Below are 19,973 nucleotides of genomic sequence, written 5' to 3'. Positions count from 1 at the left end.
ACCATCATAGGTCCTAATCACATCAGCCACACTATCAGAGGCTCGTTCACCTGCACATCTACCAATGTGATATATGCCATCATGTGCCAGCAATGCCCCTCTGCCATGTACATTGGTTAAACTGGACATCTCTACATAAAAGAATAAATGGACACAAATCAGACGTCAAGAATTATAACATTCAAAAACCAGTTGGAGAACACTTCAATCTCTTTGATCACTTGATTACAGACCTAAAAGTTGCAATTCTTCAACAAAAAAACTTCAAAAACAGACTCCAACGAGAGACTGCTGAATTGGAATTAATTTGCAAACTGAATACAATTAACTTCGGCTTGAATAATAGAGACTGGGAGTGGATGTGTCATTACACGAAGTAAAACTATTTCCCCTTGTTTATTCCCCCCACACACCCTCCACTGTTCCTCAGACGTTCTTGTCAGCTGCTGGAAATGGCCCACCTTGATTATCATGACAAAAAGTTTTTTCCCTCCCGCTCTCCTGCTGGTTATAGCTCACCTTAAGTGATCACTCTCATTACAGTGTGTATGGTAACGCCCATTGTTTCATGTTCTCTATGTATATAAATCTCCCCACTGTATTTTCCACTGAATGCATCCGATGAAGGGAGCTGTAGCTCATGAAAGCTTATGCTCAGATAAATTTGTTAGTCTCTAAGGTGCCACAAGTCCTCCTTTTCCATTAATTTCACTGAGCTTTGGATTGGACTTTATCAGAGCAAATAATTGCCATCACTAACATTTTTTCCATACTAGTCCAAGAGCTTACTTTAGTTTTCAATAAAAGGGGGTATACTCCTTTTAAAAACACACCCTTATTGACTAAAGAAAAGTCTTTCAAAACATAGTCTGACTCAACAAATAGCACCATGGAACTTGAAGATAACGCTCAACAAAGAGCAATTTCTATCTAGGCTGTTAAACAACTCCAACCCATGGGAGGATGACACCTTTTTCTCTTACAGAGAAGAAAATGGTGATCACCTGAATAGAGCGTAAAAGGATAATGGTAGGATCTTGGAATAAATCCTGATTCAGTTCAGTCACAGAACGAGAGAGATTGAGAGGGGGAGTGGAGTGCTTTGAGCTCAGCACTGGCAGGAGTTACTCATGATGTCCATCAAATATGAAATCAAAAAATCTACAGTGTCTTTCAAAGTTGAGCAGTAGAAAACCATGAGGCCTGATTCTTAGCTGGGGTAAGTCAGTGTTGCTCCATTGACTCTAACAAAGCCTATAGAGTTACACTGATTTACCCCAGTTCTGGATCAGGCCCGTGATCTTTTGTGTATTGTTACAAAGCCTCCTGGCTACGTTTGATGTGTGATTCTTTTTTCGTTTGCAGAGCAATGAGCCCTTAGTTAGACCTTCAGCCTTTAAACCAGTAGTTCCTAAAAACTTCCATTCCATGCAGAATCTCTGCCCGCCGCAGAACAATGGAATAACTGAGAACAGAAAGAGCTTGAATCACACCAACAGCAATAGCCCGTCTGCTGGCAAAAGCGGACTGGAGAAGACCAGCCTTAATAGGACTACAAACCAAGTGGGAGGTCTTTCTGATTCTGGCCGTAACTCTTTGACGAGCTTGCCCACTTACGGGACGGGCTACAGTCAGCACGTTGGCCCAATGAGTGCTTCAACTAGTCACATAAACCGCATTGGCACAACCTATGTAGATAAGAACACAGGGGGATACAATGGAATATCTACCTCAGACAGTGGACGGTCTTCAAGCAAGAGTACTTCTTCTTTCAATAGACTCAACCATCTGAACGAAACAATGCCTTTCCACTCACCCTCGACAGATGACGTTATCCAGGACCTGGAGGACAGGCTGTGGGAGAAGGAGCAGGAGGTCCTGCAGATGAGAAGAAACCTGGACAAAAGCGAGGCTGCCATCTTCCAAGTGTTTGAGGAGAAGCAAAAAATTTGGGAGCGTGAAATGGAGGACCTCAGGCAAAATTATGCAAATAAACTGCAGCAGGTCTCCAAGAAGGCCCAGAGGGCTCAACAGGCCTTGCAGCTCCAGATCTTCAAGCTCCAGCAAGAGAAAAAAAAGCTCCAGGATGATGTGGGGCAACTTCTCCAACAGCGAGAAGAGCTAGAGAAAAAATTTGTGGCTTTCAAGAAAGAACAGGCAGAGTTTCTTCCCAAGATTGAAGAAACCAAGTGGGAGGTAAGGACCCAGAAAAATAACAGCATTACACTAGTTACACTGGTGTCTGGGGAGCGAAAGCATCAGTCCGCGTTAACACAGATCCCAATCCAGCAAAGCACCGGAACACTAATTTCAGGGGGGCTTCTGACATGTCTAAAGCTAAATACATGATCGAGTGCTTTGCTGGATCAAGGCCCTAGCAGCAAAACATTTAGTTAGTCGAGTACAACAAACTCAGATAAAATCATCCGTGTAGAATGGACTGAAGGATACCTTGCCCAAGACGTTAGCAATCTGGGCATGAATAAATAATTGCTCAACACCAAAGATTAGTAGACGTGTTGTGCTTGTGGCCACAGCAGAACGGCGGGACTCCAGCCTACTGGGTTCTCTTCCCAGCCTGCCTACTCTTAAGTCATAGAACCTCTCTTTGCACCTTATTTTCCCCAGTGGGATGATAATACCATGGGGATGTTTTGAGCTAGGGTTCATGAAGCATTTTGGGGTCCTCTGATTTTAGAAGTGCATGAACTGGTGGGAAAAGAAATGGGGGTTCCCATTGTGCCCATTTGCCTTTTATCTCTGTCAACGTCTTTTATCTTACTCCCATTGGTGGCGGAGAGGTTGTGAGAATGGCACAACCACCCTCAATAACTGGTGCAAATTATTATTATCCTTGTTACATCCGGATTTGGAGGCTTCTTCTGATCTGTTCTATGGCATGTGGTAATACAGCCAAGGCTTCGTCCACACACTGAGTTGCTCTGGATTAACTGAAGCTGTGACCTCTTCTTAAACTGATTTTAGTTAAACTGATGCAATTTTGTACGTGCACTCTCTTTAGTTGGGTTAAATCTGGTTTATATTGGTTCAGCTGGTAGGTGGCAGCTAAGCTGATGTATGTCAGGTTTAAACTGATGTGTGTCCACATAGGGTTTGCACCACTGTTAAGTAAATCAGTTTTTAAACGGATTTCAACTAAACTGGCGGAACTGCTGTGTTTAAACAAACCCTTGAATTCACAGCTCATATGCTTTGTTTTTTAATTTAATTGGCAGTGATGCCTGTAGTTAAGGCTTCCTAACCCTTTCCATTATCAGACTCAGTTTTCAGTTGCTGACACGTTTACCAAATTTTAACAGTTCAGGCTGAAATTTTCCATTCCTGGTCTCTGCCTCAGGCTGACTTCATTTTTATAAGTGAGTTTCAGCCATTTCCAAGAACAACGTTTGCCGAAAGGAAGTAGTTTTCCCAATGTTAACATATTTGCCCTAATTAGGGTTGCCAACCCTCTGGGATTCTCCTGGAGCCTCCAGGAATTAAAGTTTAATCTTTAATTAAATATTATGTCATGTGATGAAACCTCCAGGAATATGTCCAACCCAAATTAGCAACCCGAGCCCTAATGTTGCTTTGGGTTTTTTTGAAGAGCTCTATCACCTCCATGCACTGGAGTGGGAACAAAAAGATTTAGAAGGGGGATAATTCTGGGGTCAAGGACTTCCCCCCTGCTCACCCCAAGAAAAGCCACTCTGATTTGGCCAAGTTATAAGCCACTGAAAATTGCCTTTTGCACATGTTGTGCTCTTGTGAATAGCTCTTGCTTGCTCTTCCAGGTGTGCCAGAAGGCTGGTGAGATCTCACTACTCAAGCAACAACTGAAGGATTCCCAAGCTGACGTCTCTCAGAAACTGAACGAGATAGTGGGGCTGCGGACTCAGCTCAAAGAAGGTAAGAACTTCCTGAGAGAGAAGGAGGAGCAGATCACCACCCTGAAAGACTCCTACAGCTCCAAGACTGTCAACCTGGAGATCTGCGAGAATGAGCTGCAGAGAAAGATGAATGAGGTGCAGATGCTAAGGGAAAAACTCAACCACTGTGAGCTGGAGGTCTCTGGCCTGAAGCAGACGCTGGCCAGCATGGGGCACCATGGCCATTTCAGTGCAGAGCTCACCGAGAAACTAAGGGACCCCTTGGCCTATGAGAGCGATGAGGCCAAGATGAAGCGCCAGAACGAGGACCGTGTCATTGCCCTGAAGAAGGAGGTGGAGCGGCTCCAGACGGAGCTGAAGCTGGAGCGCCAGCAGCTGGAGCAGCAGGTGATGGACTTTGAGGAGGAGCGGCGCACGTGGCAGGAGGAGAAGGAGAAGGTGATCAAATACCAGAAGCAGTTACAGCTGAACTACGTGGAGATGTACCAGAAGAACCAGCTCCTGGAGCACAAGGTGAATGAGATGACCACAAAGGCCACCAGCCCACCTTACGCCGAGGAGAAAAAACCATGGACTCCATCCAGGCTAGAGCGCATAGAGTCCACTGAGATCTAACACGGGACCAAGTCAATAAAAGTAATTTTTATTACTGTGCATGTACTACCTACTCCTGCCAGTGATCTTCCTAAGGATGATGTGCTTTTTCACCAGAGGTGTAAATGCACCAAACCCCCCACCCTTTCTCTCTTCCTCAGTGCTCTGTAAGTAAACTAACCGTGGGTGTACATTGTTATACTATTGATGATGCTACATCAGTTTCTCCTGGTACAGCTAGGAAGGGCCCAGTGGCCCTTTTGGAATCTGCCGTGACTGTTACTTCTCTATATGCTGCCATCCCTTCCACCATCATCAACTCCCCTGCCCTGTCCATTTGTTCCTCCCCCCCGCCCCTCCCTGTCAGTTCATGCAGCAAAACAGTGCAAAGTGACAATGTTTTTCAGGGCATTTTAGCCACATTGGCTAACAGAGCAAAGCTCTTGGGATCAGAAGAACCGTGCAGTTCAGCACATCACGGTATCCTATCTCCATGATACTTGTCTGACAGCCTAATCCAATGAAGTCAGTAGGAGGCTTGCCATTGACTTCAGTGAAACCAGGCTTTGACCCTATTCCGATAGGTCTCTATAGCAAGTACATTGCTAACAATTGCCAAGGTCCATGATGTCACTAGGGGTTAGAATAAGCCAGTTGAGGTACAATGAGCCGACACCAACCGCTGCCCAAAATGACCCGAGAGTTGCGTTTGAGGTTCCGAATACATGCTGTGCTTTCGCTTTGCTATTTACATTCCCGTCCCCTTCCACTTCTTGACAATGACCAGGACTAGAAGCAGAAATGGCAAATTGTAGCAAACCCCACTGTTTTTCCTGTATTTCTGGCCTGGCCAAGATAAGGAATCCCCAGTGATTCAGGCAGCAATTCCCAGTCCTCAGGAGAGATCCCAGAGGAAAGAACTTGGAGTAAGCTTCAGAGAAGCATTCAAACTCCTTCCATGTTTGTCCAAACCAGAAATTAACGCGTGGGGGATGCCAAGTGGTGACACTATCCCATTCCCAAAGAAAGGTGCCAGGGTTGCATTTCCTCTTGCCGTTGTTCCCTGTCGAGGTGGCCTAGTTACAAAAGGGCCTCAGGAAACCACCCACACATTTGCAGACTCTGCTCTGCTAGTGAACAAGCATCAGCACCATGTATAGATGTGGCAGGAGTTAAGACCCTCGCATAGGAAGTTAGGCCCCAGTTCAACAAAGGCCTCAGCTAGGCATGTGCTTAAGAACCATACTGAGTCGGAGCCGCAGGAAAATCCTAGGGGCCCAGTTCTGCCTGCAGATGCAGGTGCACAATCGCCAAGTCTCACACCTGGACCCAAGGGCAGCATTCAGCCATAAATGGGCCTGATTCTGTCTCCTACTAAGGATGTGTCACACCCTTCCGGAAGTGTAAAGGGGTCTTCAAATGGGACTCAGTTGGAAGCAGTGGTGTGCGGGAGACTCAGTGTAACTCAGGAGGAGGCCCGGTGTCCTTTCCAGAGGCAGAGCTAGAAGGAACAAAGGGTGTAGAATGAGCAGCGACGCAAAGCCCTACACGGTGATTTCAGTGAGCATTCAGGCCCAAGCGTGTACTGAGCGAGAAAGGCAGGATGAGAGGCTCAGCACTGGGAAAAGAGCAGCCAAGAAAAGCATGGAAGCTGCTTATTTTCCATATGTCCCCTTAGCTGAGCTCTCACTACGAGCTGGTGGCTCACAATTCCTCGGGGGGGGTTGAACTTTGGTTGGGATTTAGAACATCTTGGGGGAAGCCCAGCAGTCAGCAAGCAGGGCTCACTAGAGAATGGAGAAACTGACCAGTTCTCAGGGAGTTTGTCTGTTGTTTTCCCAGCTGACTTTGCCCTTTGAGCAGGCGCCAGCAGGGACCAGCATGGGCTACGGGTGGTGCTGGTGGATGACAATGGTCGTTGTTGCTGTACAAGTGAAGGCATCTAGCGGGATGACCTGTCGCAGCCTGTCCTGGGAAACAGCAATTGATCTTGAGGGCTCCTCAGTTTTCCCCCTGCTGCTCTTGTGCTAGGGGAGGCAAAGAAAATATATGGCATCAGTCCAGCAAAAACTAAAGCAAATACCTGTGAAACTGGCCGTCCCAGAGACGAACCCAAGCCAGCTGTCTCAGAAACGGCCTTGGATTGATGGCCAAATGGCACTGTCCTGATCTTGGTGTGGGCTATGTAGGACAAGGAGTGGGCCTGGCTCTTGGAGATGGGGTTCACATACTGAATATACCGGGTGGGCCTGATGCAAAGCCCAGTAGAAAGAGTCTCATTGACTTAACAGGCTTTGGATGAGGCCCTAAATCAGTTTCTGCTCCGTTGAAGTCAATGGAATGACTCCAGTATAACATCCTTGTGAGAAAGGAGTCAGGCTCTGACCATGTTCCCTGTAGACCAGTTATGGGAGCGGAAGCACTTACAGTAGGAGGGAGATTGACGTCAGTGGGAGCAAGATCAGTGGCAAAGCTCCCAGTCATATGAAGAGGAGCAACCTTAGCCACCGTCATCTCTGTCTACAGAGCCAGGACGGTGCGGGAGGGGGCATTGCTTCCCAGCCACCATCCGTCGACAAGGGCTTCAGCAGGGCACATTATTGCATTCCAGTCTTAGCAATGGACGAGACCTGGCATTAGCATTGCAAGCTTGATTTCTCGCTGAGCTGCCCATTTTTAGTGGTGCAATTGTGTCCCTGCTCAGGTTTCCAGGTGCCAGTCGTTAATCCACCCCAGCCAGGCAGCAGAGTTGGCCATAATAAGTGCTGCTTGAGGGTGCACAGGGCTGAGGCTGTGTGCATAGAGCAGCATGCAGACACCAGCGAATAGGGCTCGGCTAGAACATTGGACCTGGCACCGTTTCCAGGCCAGGGCGTTTTCCCTCCCCGGTGCCTGCAGTTACAGTTCCTGGAGAGCTGCAGCCTGGCTTTCAGCAGCAGGCAGTGCAATTCCACAGGCAAACGTTCTGTGCACCTGCAGTGGGGCGTGTCTAATATGCATGTTGGCCTGTTGGAACCATACCTGGGCCACATGGGTCTGCAAATGCCTAGTTTGTGTGCGAAGGCTGAATTAAGCGTGTACGAAATTAGGCCCTATTTCTGTCCTTTTAAATTAGCTAGGCCAGTTCCTCAGCTGGCGTAAAGCAGAGTAACTCCCTTGACTTGAATGGAGCTGGCCACCTGCCTACCCTGTGAGGGCTGGATCCTGCAAAGTGCTGAGCACCCTGAGTCCCCATCAGTCAGCGTGACGGGCTGAGTGCCCTAAACCTTCAGAGTTAGGCTTCTTCATGAGTTAAGCGATGGGGGGGGTGGGGTGTCTGATTTCTGTTTGTGTGAGCTGGGGCAAGCCACCTTGCTATGCCTCAGTTTCCCCATGAATTGTACCAGGATAACCATCCTTCCCTACCTTGCAGGGATGAATTTATTCCTGTCCCCAAAGAGCTCTGAGCTCCTTGGATGGAAGGGAAAAGGGCTGAGCAACTACAAATATTTTTAATAGATTTCAGACCAACCTTACATGTCATTTTTCAGGCCATCATTTAACAAGACGATGTTTAGGGGAACAGGATCCACACTCCGAATGGGATGAGTCCCAGGACCTGTTACAGCTCCTCCATTACTAGGGGTGAAATTCTGGTTCAAATGAAGTTGATGGCAAAACTCCCACTGAATTCAGTGGTGCCAGGAGTTCCCCCTATCATTCTAAAGGGCCCCAATCAGCCTTTGAGAATGTTCACACCCCTGATGTTAACCTGTGTTAGCATCAGCTAGCAGTTCACATTGTTGCCATCTACCCACTCAATACATACCTGAGATTCCTACTGATGCCTAACAAGTGCAGAACAGACCCTGACTGCAGATTTACGTGTTCTGCAGGAACATTCCCTAAATAAAGAGTGATCTAATCAGATCAATAGTACACTTCCTGAAAGCTCCTTCAGGGTATGTCTACACAGCAAAGAAAAACCCGCGGCTAGCCCATGCCAGCTGACTCAGGCTTCGGGGTGGGAGCTTGGGCTGTGGGGCTGTTTCAGTGCTGTGTAGAATTCCGGGCTTGGGGTGCAGCCTGGGCTCTAGGACCCTGTGAGGGTCCCAGAAGTCTATACAGCAATGAAACAGCCGAGTCCCATGAGCCAGAGTTGGCTGGCACACTCAGAGGCGTCTAGTTGCTTTGTAGATATACCCTAGGTGTGTCCCAGAGTAGGGAGGCCAACAATCCATGCATTAAAAAGCCCCTAAATGCATATTTATCCAATGCACTGTAGCATCCCAGATCTTTGAGTAAACAGGCAGGTGGTGTGTTTTAAGACCACCCTTAATGTCCATTGTCCACCATTGATCGGGGGGGCGGGGGGGTGAAGATTCTGGGCCAGAACCTCAGCTACTGTAAATGAGTGTCACTCCACTGAAGTCGGAGCTAGACTAGCTGAGGATCTGGCGATGTTTAAGAGACATTAAGGCTGTGATAGGAATCAGCCAGTGCAAAGGGAAATCCAAGAAAAAGCTGAACCTTGAACACTCCACCGCCCCTTACTTAACTGGCTGTTTTCTATGCAAATTAGCCAGACACTTTAACAAGCCAGACTCAGCAAAGTCACCATTTCATAGAATCATAGAATATCAGGGTTGGAAGGGACCTCAGGAGGTCATCTAGTCCAACCCCCTGCTCAAAGCAGGACCAATCTCCAACTAAATCATCCCAGCCAGGGCTCTGTCAAGCCTGACCTTAAAAACCTCAAAGGAAGGAGATTCTACCACCTCCCTAGGTAACACATTCCAGTGCTTCACCACCGTCCTAGTGAAAAAATTTTTCCTAATATCCAACCTAAACCTCCCCTACTGCAATTTGAGACCATTACTCAATGGTAGCAGATGACAGAACAAGGAGAACAGTCTAGATCCATCCTCTTTGGAACCCCCTTTCAGGTAGTTGAAAGCAGCTATCAAATCCCTCCTCATTCTTCTCTTCTGAAGACTAAATAATCCCAGTTCCCTCAGCCTCTCCTCATAAGTCATGTGTTCCAGTCCTCTAATCATTTTTGTGGCACTCTGCTGGACGCTTTCCAATTTTTCCACATCCTTCTTGTAGTGTGGGGCCCAAAACTGGACACAGTACTCCAGATGAGGCCTCACCAATGTTGAATAGAGGGGAATGATCATGTCCCTCCATCTGCTGGCAATGCCCCTACTTATACAGCCCAAAATGCCATTGGCCTTCTTGGCAACAAGGGCAAACTGACTCATATCCAGCTTCTTGTCCACTGTAACCCCTAGGTCCTTTTCTGCAGAACCACTGCCTAGCCATTTGGTCCCTGGTCTGTAGCGGTGCATGGGCTTCTTCTGGACTCTGCACTTGTCCTTGTTGAACCTCATCAGATTTCTTTTGGCCCAATCCTATAATTTGTCTAGGTTCCTCTGTATCCTATCCCTACCTTCCAGCGTAACTACCGCTCCTCCCAGTTTAGTGTCATCTGCAAACTTGCTGAGGGTGCAATCCACACCATCCTCCAGATCATTAATGAAGATGTTGAACAAAACTGGCCCCAGGACCGACCCTTGGGGCACTCTGCTTGATACCGGCTGCCAACTAGACATGGAGCCATTGATCACCACCTATTGAGCCCGATGATCTAGCCAGCTTTCTATCTACCTTATAGTCCATTCATCCAGCCCATACTTCTTTAACTTGCTGGCAAGAATACTGTGGGAGACCGTTCCAAAAGCTTTGCTAAAGTCAAGGAATAACATGTCCACTGCTTTCCCCTCATCCACAGAACCAGTTATCTCATCATAGAAGGCCACTAGATTAGCCAGGCGTGACTTTTCTGCAGGGTGATTGTGCTGCAAATTGTTCTTTGTGTATGACGCCCACCCGTGTGTTGCCATTACAAGAGGGTAGCTGAGGGCCCCCTTTTGAGGTTGCCCCCTTTTGAGGTTACTTACCCCGTGAATCCTGTAGGCAGATGTTTTGCCGAAATGCCAGCAAGTGCACAATCCCGTTCCCTTCCTTTCCCTGAGTCCCCACCAAAACTGTTGGGTGGAAAACGGACTCATTCTGCTGGACACACTGCCGATTTTAGGGACCACAGAGCCACTTAAGGACAGGAGAGGGTGTTGTGCAGAGAGTTTCCACCTTACAGGCGGAAAGTGCCTGTTCCCACCCCTCTGGTCGTGTGTCATTACCTTTCTTCCTGCAGATATGTCACCTTGGATTGGGATCTACTCAGATCTCTTGAACTACGCAGCTCTGAGCCCTCCATTCCTTTGGTGGGAGAGCCGCACCGAATACCCGAGGTGCGCTCAGAAGTTAGGCTGGTGATTCAGGAACGGGCATTCTTCCCTCCCAGGTCAGCATGGAGCTAATGCCCCAGCGAGCTGCCTGAGGTGCCTCTTGCTGGTGGGTTGCCAAGCAGAAGGTTCTGATCCTTAACGACTCCATTGAAGTCAGTAGGGCAGATCTTTGGCTGATGTGCATCCGCATAACTTCCTTGCCGCAGAGCTCCGGACGTACATTAGCTGCAGGTTTGGCTCAAATGAGTTACACTCGTGTAAGGGAGGGAAGAATGGGATCCTTTATTTCTTTATGTGTTTGTTTTTCTTCCATGATTTTGCTTTTATTGCTTTAAGACGTCACACCTGCGTTGCTTTGGCTTGTCTCCAGAGCAGCAGGTGTGTAATGGCCATACGGGAAAGGATTAGAGATTAAAACTGCGCACCTAGCTATGCCCAGTACTGCTTAGCCTCCACCAATCTACTGACTGGCGATCAACCGCATCGCTGCAAACAGACAAGCAAACAATATCGTTGCTAGTGTAAAACTGTAGGAAAATCACTGATGGTTTTTTGTGTGAAGTGCTTATTAACGGAAATAGGAACCGAATCATATACTATATGCTGCTAAATTATACAGAGACAAGTGTACTTGGATGTAAATAATGGTCTAGTTCTGTATATATGATTATTAAACAAAACAAAAAAAGAAACTTCTGTAACTTCTATGTGGGTGACTGTAGGAGCAGAAATCATTTTCAAGAGCTAAGTTCTGGACTACAGGCCTCATCCGACAAGGTGCTCAGCATCCTCAAGCCCCCATTGACTCCAATAGGAATGGGGGGTGTTCTCCATCTCCCTGGATTGGGCCCTTGCTCTCCTGCTTATCTCTGTGTTCCTTCTACCCATTGATAGTCCTGTGGAGAACCTGAGATGTTGACGTCCTGTTGTTGCTTTGGTGCGTACCTTCCACAAAGCCCACCTAGACAAGGCCATTAAGCTCCCTCCATTCTTCTTCTGAGGCTTGGATGCCCAGAAGAAATGCCCAGAGAGGGACAGCCTTTGTAAGATGCCCTGAGATCTCCATCTGAAAGGGGTAAGAAAAATATAATGTGCTGCCTGAGAGAGCCCTATTTTGAAAGTGCTATGGGAGAACAAAGGGAACAGCCTTTCCCCCCCTACCCCCTTGTGCCCCTCGCCTCATAGGAGAGAACTTATTAAATGTCCCTCACAAAGAATAAACTTCCTGGAGGTAGTGATGTCTCACCGACTGATGCGGGGCTCAAGGCCACAGCGGGCCACGGTTTGGCACAAGGGGCATGCTAATGTGCTCTGCAGTGATCAGGCTAATGTGTGTGAACTACTGCCCACTGCTGGATGGAATTGGCACTGCGTTATAGGACCTATGCTGTTCACACCTGGTGGCAATAGGCCATTAGCTCAAGTAGTGAGGAACCGAGCTGCTGGGGCAGGTTTCAGCAGCCAGGATGTGCAGCACAGTGACAGCAGTGAAGGCCTGGTTGGCCCCACATTTGATACAGTGCGAAGAATTCTCCTGTTTTTACCCCTGTAGCCTAAGACACAAAATCCACACACATGACCACTTCTGCCCCACCAGGACATTTGCCCTCAAGGCCCTTCTCCAAACACCATGGAAGTTGCCCCAGCACATTGCCTGGGACCACCGTGCAAGCGCCCCTGAGAGATGTCGCACCTACGAGCCATCGCTCCATTTCCCCTTCCCTTTGGAACTCCTAGCAACTGGCTCGGCAAGCCAGCGGGAGTCAGCCCCTGGCAGGGTGAATCTCAGTGCCTACTATACGGGGGATCGCAGAAAGGCCTGGATCTTCCACTATTAAGGAACTATTGCCCTTCTTTTCTTAGGAACCATCTTCTGTTAGTAATCAGCTGCCTTTGGCAGCTCCTTTGCCATGAAATTATTAGCAGGATCTGCCCTGTCATCCCCATCTGTGTTTAGAGCTTGACCTATGCTAGCTACAGCCAATTCAGGATTGCCTCTCTGGGAGCTGTGCTTGTCACCTGTTTTCCAGCACAACTATTGATCCCCATGATTTCCCGGTCCAGTGTGTGCAGATATTTCTTGGAACAACTTGTGCTAGCCAATAACATGCTCCGAACTCGCTCCCAAGTAATGTAGTTCTCATGCTCTGCCTATATTTGCCTAGCATGCGCCATTGTCACATGGCTTGTCAGTGCATTAGGTGGGGGCTCAAACAGTGTTACAACTGCAGCCAGCTGGCTGCAACCGTGCTGGAAAACCATTCCAAACCGAGCAGCAAGCCACAGTGCAATGCCTCATACACACCGCAGAGCAGCAAGTGGGGGACGGATCCCTTAGAACTTCGTTTGCCAGATGTTACATATGTACACAGCTGTTGCCACCTCCCCCTCCCCCACAGGTCCCACAGATCACTCTTGATCTGAGTGGAAAGGGAAACAATGACAGTCATGACTACTGCAATGTGGGAACTATTAGCAAACGCCAGCTTGTTAATGGAGACCTCTCTTAGCAGATCAAATGGAAGACAGGGCTCCGGAGCTAAGTTAGACACAGGGTGGTCTATTGGAGACATTGGGGATATGGCTCAAATTGGTAGGTGAGTCTGTTCGTTTAGATCATAAATCCTTGAATATATTATAAAATCCATAGCTTGGCCCAGTGTCAGGCAAGGCACCTGAAGAGCAAGGATTGTACTTTTCTGGATTTGAATGGTTATTTTCTCAGAAGAAATCAATCTTGGCTTTCCCTTACAAAGATATTTAATTGTCGAGCAAGATTTAGCTGTAGCTGTTTCCTGCTCCAGATACTGTCAGGCAGAGCCATCCATTCTGATGGGGCCTTTAGATGCTCCTAATGTCAGACCATGCGTATAAGAAGCCCATAGCTTTCTTCCCTTGGAGCCAGGACTATGACATTTGGATGAGGGATGGGCCCAAGCTACAGAGTTTGACTTGAGATTGGAGTTTCCCCAGAGTTTGTGTAATACATTGGCCCAAGCCCTGGTTCAGACTCCATCTGAGTAAGTGGGAGTCTTTCCATTGCCTTCCCTGGGCTGTGATTCAGATTTCTGTGAATCAGAATCCCCTAGTATGCATGATCATGTCTCCCTCTAGGGGCTGGCCCCTGCAACTATAACAGCTTTCTGCTTCTTGACAGAAGGAGTCCTTTAACTCAGGCGGGAGGGCTTGTGTTTATGGCATTGAAGGTACCAGTTTGATCCCCACTGGCAACCATTGTGTCCATACTTTTACAGCCATAGTTTGCTATATTCAGATCCAAACAGAGACCGGGGCAGCTCTGAATTTTGGACTGGGATCCAAACTTGGTCAGAATCCAAGTATGGGCAGGTTGGATCCAGAGTATCATTTTGAGCCCATCTCTTAGGAAGACACTGTATTTCTCTAGTCTATTGGGATGGCACCTTGGCTCCTTTTGGATGACTGGAGGAACAAAACCACATGGGCAGATCTACCCCACTGGTGCAAAATGCCACACCCTAGTAGTGTGCTGAGCAAACCAAATGCCTATGCAGTTTCTTACCATGTGATGACAGAGTCAGGTTCTGAGCTGGAACCTCTGAAGGGTGTTTTCATTTGCACTTCCTCAGATCTTCTCTAAGTCTGACATTTGCTCTTCTAAAAGCGGTGAACCGGGAGCACCCAGGCATGTGGGACCCTGACAGGTGACCTGCCAGGAGTGTGTCCAACCTGCCTTTGCATTTACATTGGGTTTTTTAAATCAAAACTAAATTTCCATGGCTTATTTGCTTGTCTCTGTCTTGTGTCTGTTCCTTTACAGCAACAGTGAGCCAGATCCTCAGCTGCTGGCAGTCCACATAGCTCTCTTGACTTTGGTGGAGAGATGCCAACTTAGGCCAGCTGAGGATCTGGCCTAACGTTGTCTGGGTTCACCAGCAATAAAAACCCCACAGCTGAACAGGTTGGAGCCTGGCCCTGCCGATGGTAGGGGTTGGGTTAGCTGCGGGCGGCTTCTTTGGAATCCGTATAGACCTGCAGGCAACACTTGGGACAGCCCTACTGTAAATGTAAGTCCTGATCTTCTGCAGCTAAGTCCTGACCTTGTGCGTTTTGTTTCTTACTCACTATCTGCTCTTACTGTGAATTCAAACCAGAAGTTAAACTGTTCCCCTGTGTTCCACGTTGACTTTTGATGGGTTTCTCTGAACTCCGTCTAGCAAGACTTGGAAAAAACATCCACGAAAACATATACTTTCAAAAGAATAAGTTTTAATTAAAACAAACCTAAGTGTGGCTCATGTCCACATTCAGACACCGTCGCATTAACTGTGCCTCTGGTAAATGTGTTTAAAGAAAAGAAATTAAAACAAAACAAAACAAAAAACCCTGGACTTTTTGTACAGCAAAGATGTATCCATTTAGAAACCTATTGTTAAACCTCCAGCACATTTCACAATCGACTAGTCTATTGTACATCCCCATCGGGTTATAATGTTGTGAAGAGTCACTGCCTTTTGGATTTTCTACAGTGTACATATATATATATGTCCATATAGAGATAGGTGTGTATATATATATGTAAAGATCTATATGTATACGTATCTCTAGCTATCTCTCTAGATCAATATCTGACTGTGAGGGGTTTTTATTCCAGCAAAATAAAATGGAGAAAGGCTCCTTTTAAGAACCTGCACTTCTGGCTGGTCTATATTTTCTTAGATGGAAAGGGGCAGTGGGAGCGAATGGACAGACGCACTCAGCGTTCAGACCTCGGCAGCTGTGTCTGAGGTGGGAGAAGGTCGCACAGGTTTTAAAAACAAACCACAGAAGAAAGAAACTCTCGCCTCAGCTCGCTCTGAGCTTGGGGCAGTCTGGGTTTTGCTGGCTTTCATTCAATGAATGGATTTGTCACAGTAATAGAAGGGGGCCTTCATGCACTGGGTGGGAGAGTATATTATTAACCATTTGGTTACTGGAGAGTCCTTAAGGCACCCAATTCCCATTGAAAGCGGAGCCCCTATCTCCCATTTGTGTCTGTGCATCCCGCCACCCCATCCTTCCCTGATTGACAGATAGGGGCACTGTAGCTCACGAAAGCTTATGCTCAAATAAATTGGTTAGTCTCTAAGGTGCCACAAGTCCTCCTTTTCTTTTTGCGAATACAGACTAACACGGCTGCTACTCTGAAACCTGTAGCAAGGAGGAGGCTCATCCAGGCCAGGTTGAGCTAATCCTAATCAGCCCTAGCTCCAGCTTCTGCCCCAGTTGGCATGTCTGATGTGGGCCACCATCCTTGTTCCTCAGGCTGACCACCCCTCCAGGAGGGAAGGCTGCTGGTAATATCTCAGCAGAGTGGTTAAGGAAAAAAGGGGACAGGTAGTGAGGGGCCAAAGTCACTGGATTTGACACCAAGGGATTAACAAAGTGATCATTGTTCCTCTGTTCTGCCTGAGAGTGGAGCTGCGAGCACTGGGAGGGTCCTGGAATGTTTGTTCTGGAGAGGTTCCTGCCTGCTATTTACTTCAATAGGGTTATTTATTGCCTTCTCCATTCCTTTCCCACCTTTGCTACACTCCAGCCAGGCTTCAAGAGAGGCCCTACGCCTTTAGTGCATGTTTCTGTCTGACAGCTGTAACACACAACCTCCTGCGATCACTTCCCTTGGGGAGAAAGGACCCCCACCCCCTTTTATGGCTGCAGGTGGGCACAGGGCCAGGCCTGCGTGGATCCAACTGAAGGATCGAGACCTTAATGAGATTCCCTGCTGTCTGTGTGAGGGAGGGAAGGAGGGAGAACAACTGTAAAGGTAAATGCAATGGTAAAACCCCCAATTTTGCCCAGCAGACCAAAGGGCAGAAGTTGGACCTGAACTTGCTTGTAACTCTTGAGTAAAATTGACTAGGTCTTCAACTGATGGGATTCCGTCAGTAGAACAGCAGGAGGGGAGAAGTGGGGAGGGAAGGGTGAGGGGGTCAGATGAACGGGCTGCTCAACTTGCCACCATCAGTTTGCTGCCCGATTGCCTGATGCCCCACCTGTTCTGTTCAGGTTTTGAGGAGGTGATTTTCGATCCCCCGAATGTCTTTGAAAATTCCCCCCTCTCCCTCACAGCTGCCAGAAGTCTTGTTTTGCTCAGATTGGGCTGGAGGGAGCCCAGTGCTAGAACACAGAGTGAACGCTGGTTGTTCCAGCGGCAGACTAGAAACTCCAGGATGCAGCTTGTCGTGTCGGTGTCCCGGCCGCTGCCTTACACTGTCCTAGCTGCGCCAGCTCCGGAAACGTGGGCTCGTGAGCATACGATGAATAATGACTCGCTGGGAGAGGCTGGGTTACGGTAAGGGATAAGTCACTGAAGCCGACAGGTTCTTGCACTCCGGTTACTGCTGTGGTTCAGCCATGACACTCAGGCAAGAACTTCCAAATCCCAATACACGGAGATGAGCAAGAGGGACGAGGGGTTTCCCAGAGTCGCCTGGAGGGGCCATCAAATATTCTTGCTCTACCCATGGTGCTAGCAGAGGGTTCTCTGGCCTCAGCCCACTTGCCACCATCACTATCTGGGTAATCAACATGGCAACATGAAGAGGTATCGGTATTGCAACCATCTTGCTCTTCCTCTACTGCTAAATGGAGGGTGGATCCTGACTAGATCCCAAGTAGGTGGGAGAGGGATCCCTGTACAGAAAAGGTTGAGTACCACCGAGCTTCTTTTGGTTATAAGAACTGCTCAACTGTGTGTCATAAGCCCAATACTGCTGACGGGGACCCTCTATTAGCTCAAGTGGTAGGGGCCTGTGCTCACTGAGCTGGAGGAGCTGGGGTCTGTCCCCAGTGTTGCCTTGGAGTTCTGCATGCTGGGGTTTGCAGCATCATGAAAATGCAGAGTCCCAGGTAGGCACAGTGTTTACAGCATGAAGCAACACACACGTAAATGAATGGGGTGCATCAAACAAAGCAATTAGAAAAAATGGGGGGTGCAGAGCACAAGACTGGGGGCCAGGAATCCTTGAATTCTAACACTGACTCCAACACACAGGGAAGGGGAGCACAGGATTGGGGGCTGGAACAGAGAGGGTCAGAGGGATGGGGAGCACAGGCTGGGGGGGTTGGATCTCTGAGGGTTGGGGGAGGAGCACAGGATGGGGGGGTGGATCAGTGAGGGTCGGGGGGAGGAGCACAGGTTGGAGGGGTGGATCAGTGAGGGTCAGGGGGAGGAGCACAGGTTGGGGGGGTTGGATTGGTGAGGGTCAGGGGAGGAGCACAGGTAAGGGGGTTGGATCAGTGAGGGTCAGGGAGAGGAGCACAGGCCGGGGGGTTGGATCGGTGAGGGTCAGGGAGAGGAGCACAGGTCGGGGGGTTGGATCAGTGAGGGTCAGTGGGAGGAACACAGGTTGAGGGTTCGGATTGGTGAGCGTCGGGAAGATGGGGGGGTGGATCCGTGAGGGTCAGGGAGGAGCACAGGATGGGGGAGGTTGGATCTGTGCGGGTCGGGGAGGAGCACAGGATGGGGGGGTGGATTGGTAAAGGTCAGGGGAGGTTGGGGAGCACAGGTGGGGGGGTCAGATCAGTGAGGGTCGGGAGGATGGGAGGGTGGATCGGTGAAAGTCAGGGGAAGTTGGGGAGCACAGGCCTGGGGGCTGGATTGGAGAGGGTCGGCAGGACAGGGAGCACAGGCCATGGGGGGCCTGATCGGGGAGGGTCACAGTTCTCCCTGAAATGAATTTGAAATGTTGGTCCGTTTGCCCGCCCTGTGTTGTGGAACACAACTGGGGAAATCTCACACACACAAGAAGCTGGGATTCACACCCCCTGCACAGGCACATCTCCAGCCTGCGCTACAGGAGAACTCCCCTATAACAGCAATAGTAGATCCTTTATCTTGCCTGTGGCCTGGCACACTCATTCAGCGACACAAAGCTGGTTCATTACAACACACACACAAGAGCAGCTCTGATCCCCCGATACCCGCTCCTGGTTCACGTACACCTGCTGGGACGTCACACTGTACGTGAACGGGTGACATGTAGCACTGAATTCCCAGCGACCCGAGCACCTCTGCCATCTTCCAGCCGGTCACGTTACAGCTGCTCCCTACCATAGTTATTTCACATGGCAGCAGCTCTGCTCAATATCCCCTTCTGCCCCACTGCCCAGGGGGCTGCTGCCGAGCTGACTGTACACTGGGAACGGTCAGGCCTGACGTTGCCATTTCTATTTAAAGCCCCGAAGTCCCTGGCGCGGTCTGACTGCCTCAGACCCAGCATGAGCCGCCGTTAGACGTTTCCTCCTGACCTTGCCGCTGGCCGAGGCAACAGCTGCACCAGGCTAATGCGGCCTGTCCTAGCCCCAGAAAAGGCAACACATCTGTCTGGAGCAGCTGGTTTCCCCTGGGGCAGTAGTTGGTGCATGTTATGACTATCAGATGTATGTCCAGGTCTCCCCCATCGCTGCAAATTAATATACCCTGTGATCAGTGACTTATACTAGCCACACATCAATGAAGCAACATTACCTGGGAGTTTTCATAACATTTTTGACCTCATACGGTGGCGGAATGACGTGACACACTGTGTAATAGTGCCATGATGCTGGCGTGACCCCAGGTTCCAGGGGTGTAACACCATGTGGCACCGGCGTGATGCCGGCGTGACCCCAGGTAGCAGGGGTCTGACACCATGTGGCACCGGCGTGACGCCGGCGTGACCCCAGGTAGCAGGGGTCTGACACCATGTGGCACCGGCGTGACGCCGGCGTGACCCCAGGTAGCAGGGGTCTGACACCATGTGGCACCGGCGTGACGCCGGCGTGACCCCAGGTAGCAGGGGTCTGACACCATGTGGCACCGGCGTGACGCCGGCGTGACCCCAGGTAGCAGGGGTCTGACACCATGTGGCACCGGCGTGACGCCGGCGTGACCCCAGGTAGCAGGGGTCTGACACCATGTGGCACCGGCGTGACGCCGGCGTGACCCCAGGTAGCAGGGGTCTGACACCATGTGGCACCGGCGTGACGCCGGCGTGACCCCAGGTAGCAGGGGTCTGACACCATGTGGCACCGGCGTGACGCCGGCGTGACCCCAGGTAGCAGGGGTGTGACACCATGTGGCACCGGCGTGACGCCGGCGTGACCCCAGGTAGCAGGGGTCTGACACCATGTGGCACCGGCGTGACGCCGGCGTGACCCCAGGTAGCAGGGGTCTGACACCATGTGGCACCGGCGT

The 19,973-nt window shown here is 49.4% G+C and overlaps 1 protein-coding gene across 8 annotated transcripts in view; it reads left to right on the top strand.

Moving 5' to 3' along the window:
- The window catches only part of LZTS3 (leucine zipper tumor suppressor family member 3), a 134,251-nt gene extending 118,661 nt beyond the window's left edge, over window positions 1-15,590 (top strand). For all 8 annotated transcript variants that reach the window (XM_073342961.1, XM_073342955.1, XM_073342957.1 and 5 more), the window contains 2 exons: window positions 1,366-2,196; window positions 3,795-15,590. In XM_073342961.1, coding sequence (XP_073199062.1) covers window positions 1,366-2,196; window positions 3,795-4,505 — 1,542 coding nt within the window. In that variant the 3' untranslated portion in view covers window positions 4,506-15,590. The remainder of the gene's footprint in view (window positions 1-1,365; window positions 2,197-3,794) is intronic.
- Window positions 15,591-19,973: the final 4,383 nt, after the last annotated feature.

The sequence above is a fragment of the Lepidochelys kempii genome, chromosome 4 (genome assembly GCF_965140265.1).
Source record: "Lepidochelys kempii isolate rLepKem1 chromosome 4, rLepKem1.hap2, whole genome shotgun sequence".
Taxonomy (NCBI): domain Eukaryota; kingdom Metazoa; phylum Chordata; order Testudines; family Cheloniidae; genus Lepidochelys; species Lepidochelys kempii.
Note: the sequence above shows the minus strand (reverse complement) of the source record. Positions and strands in the feature narration are given on the sequence as shown.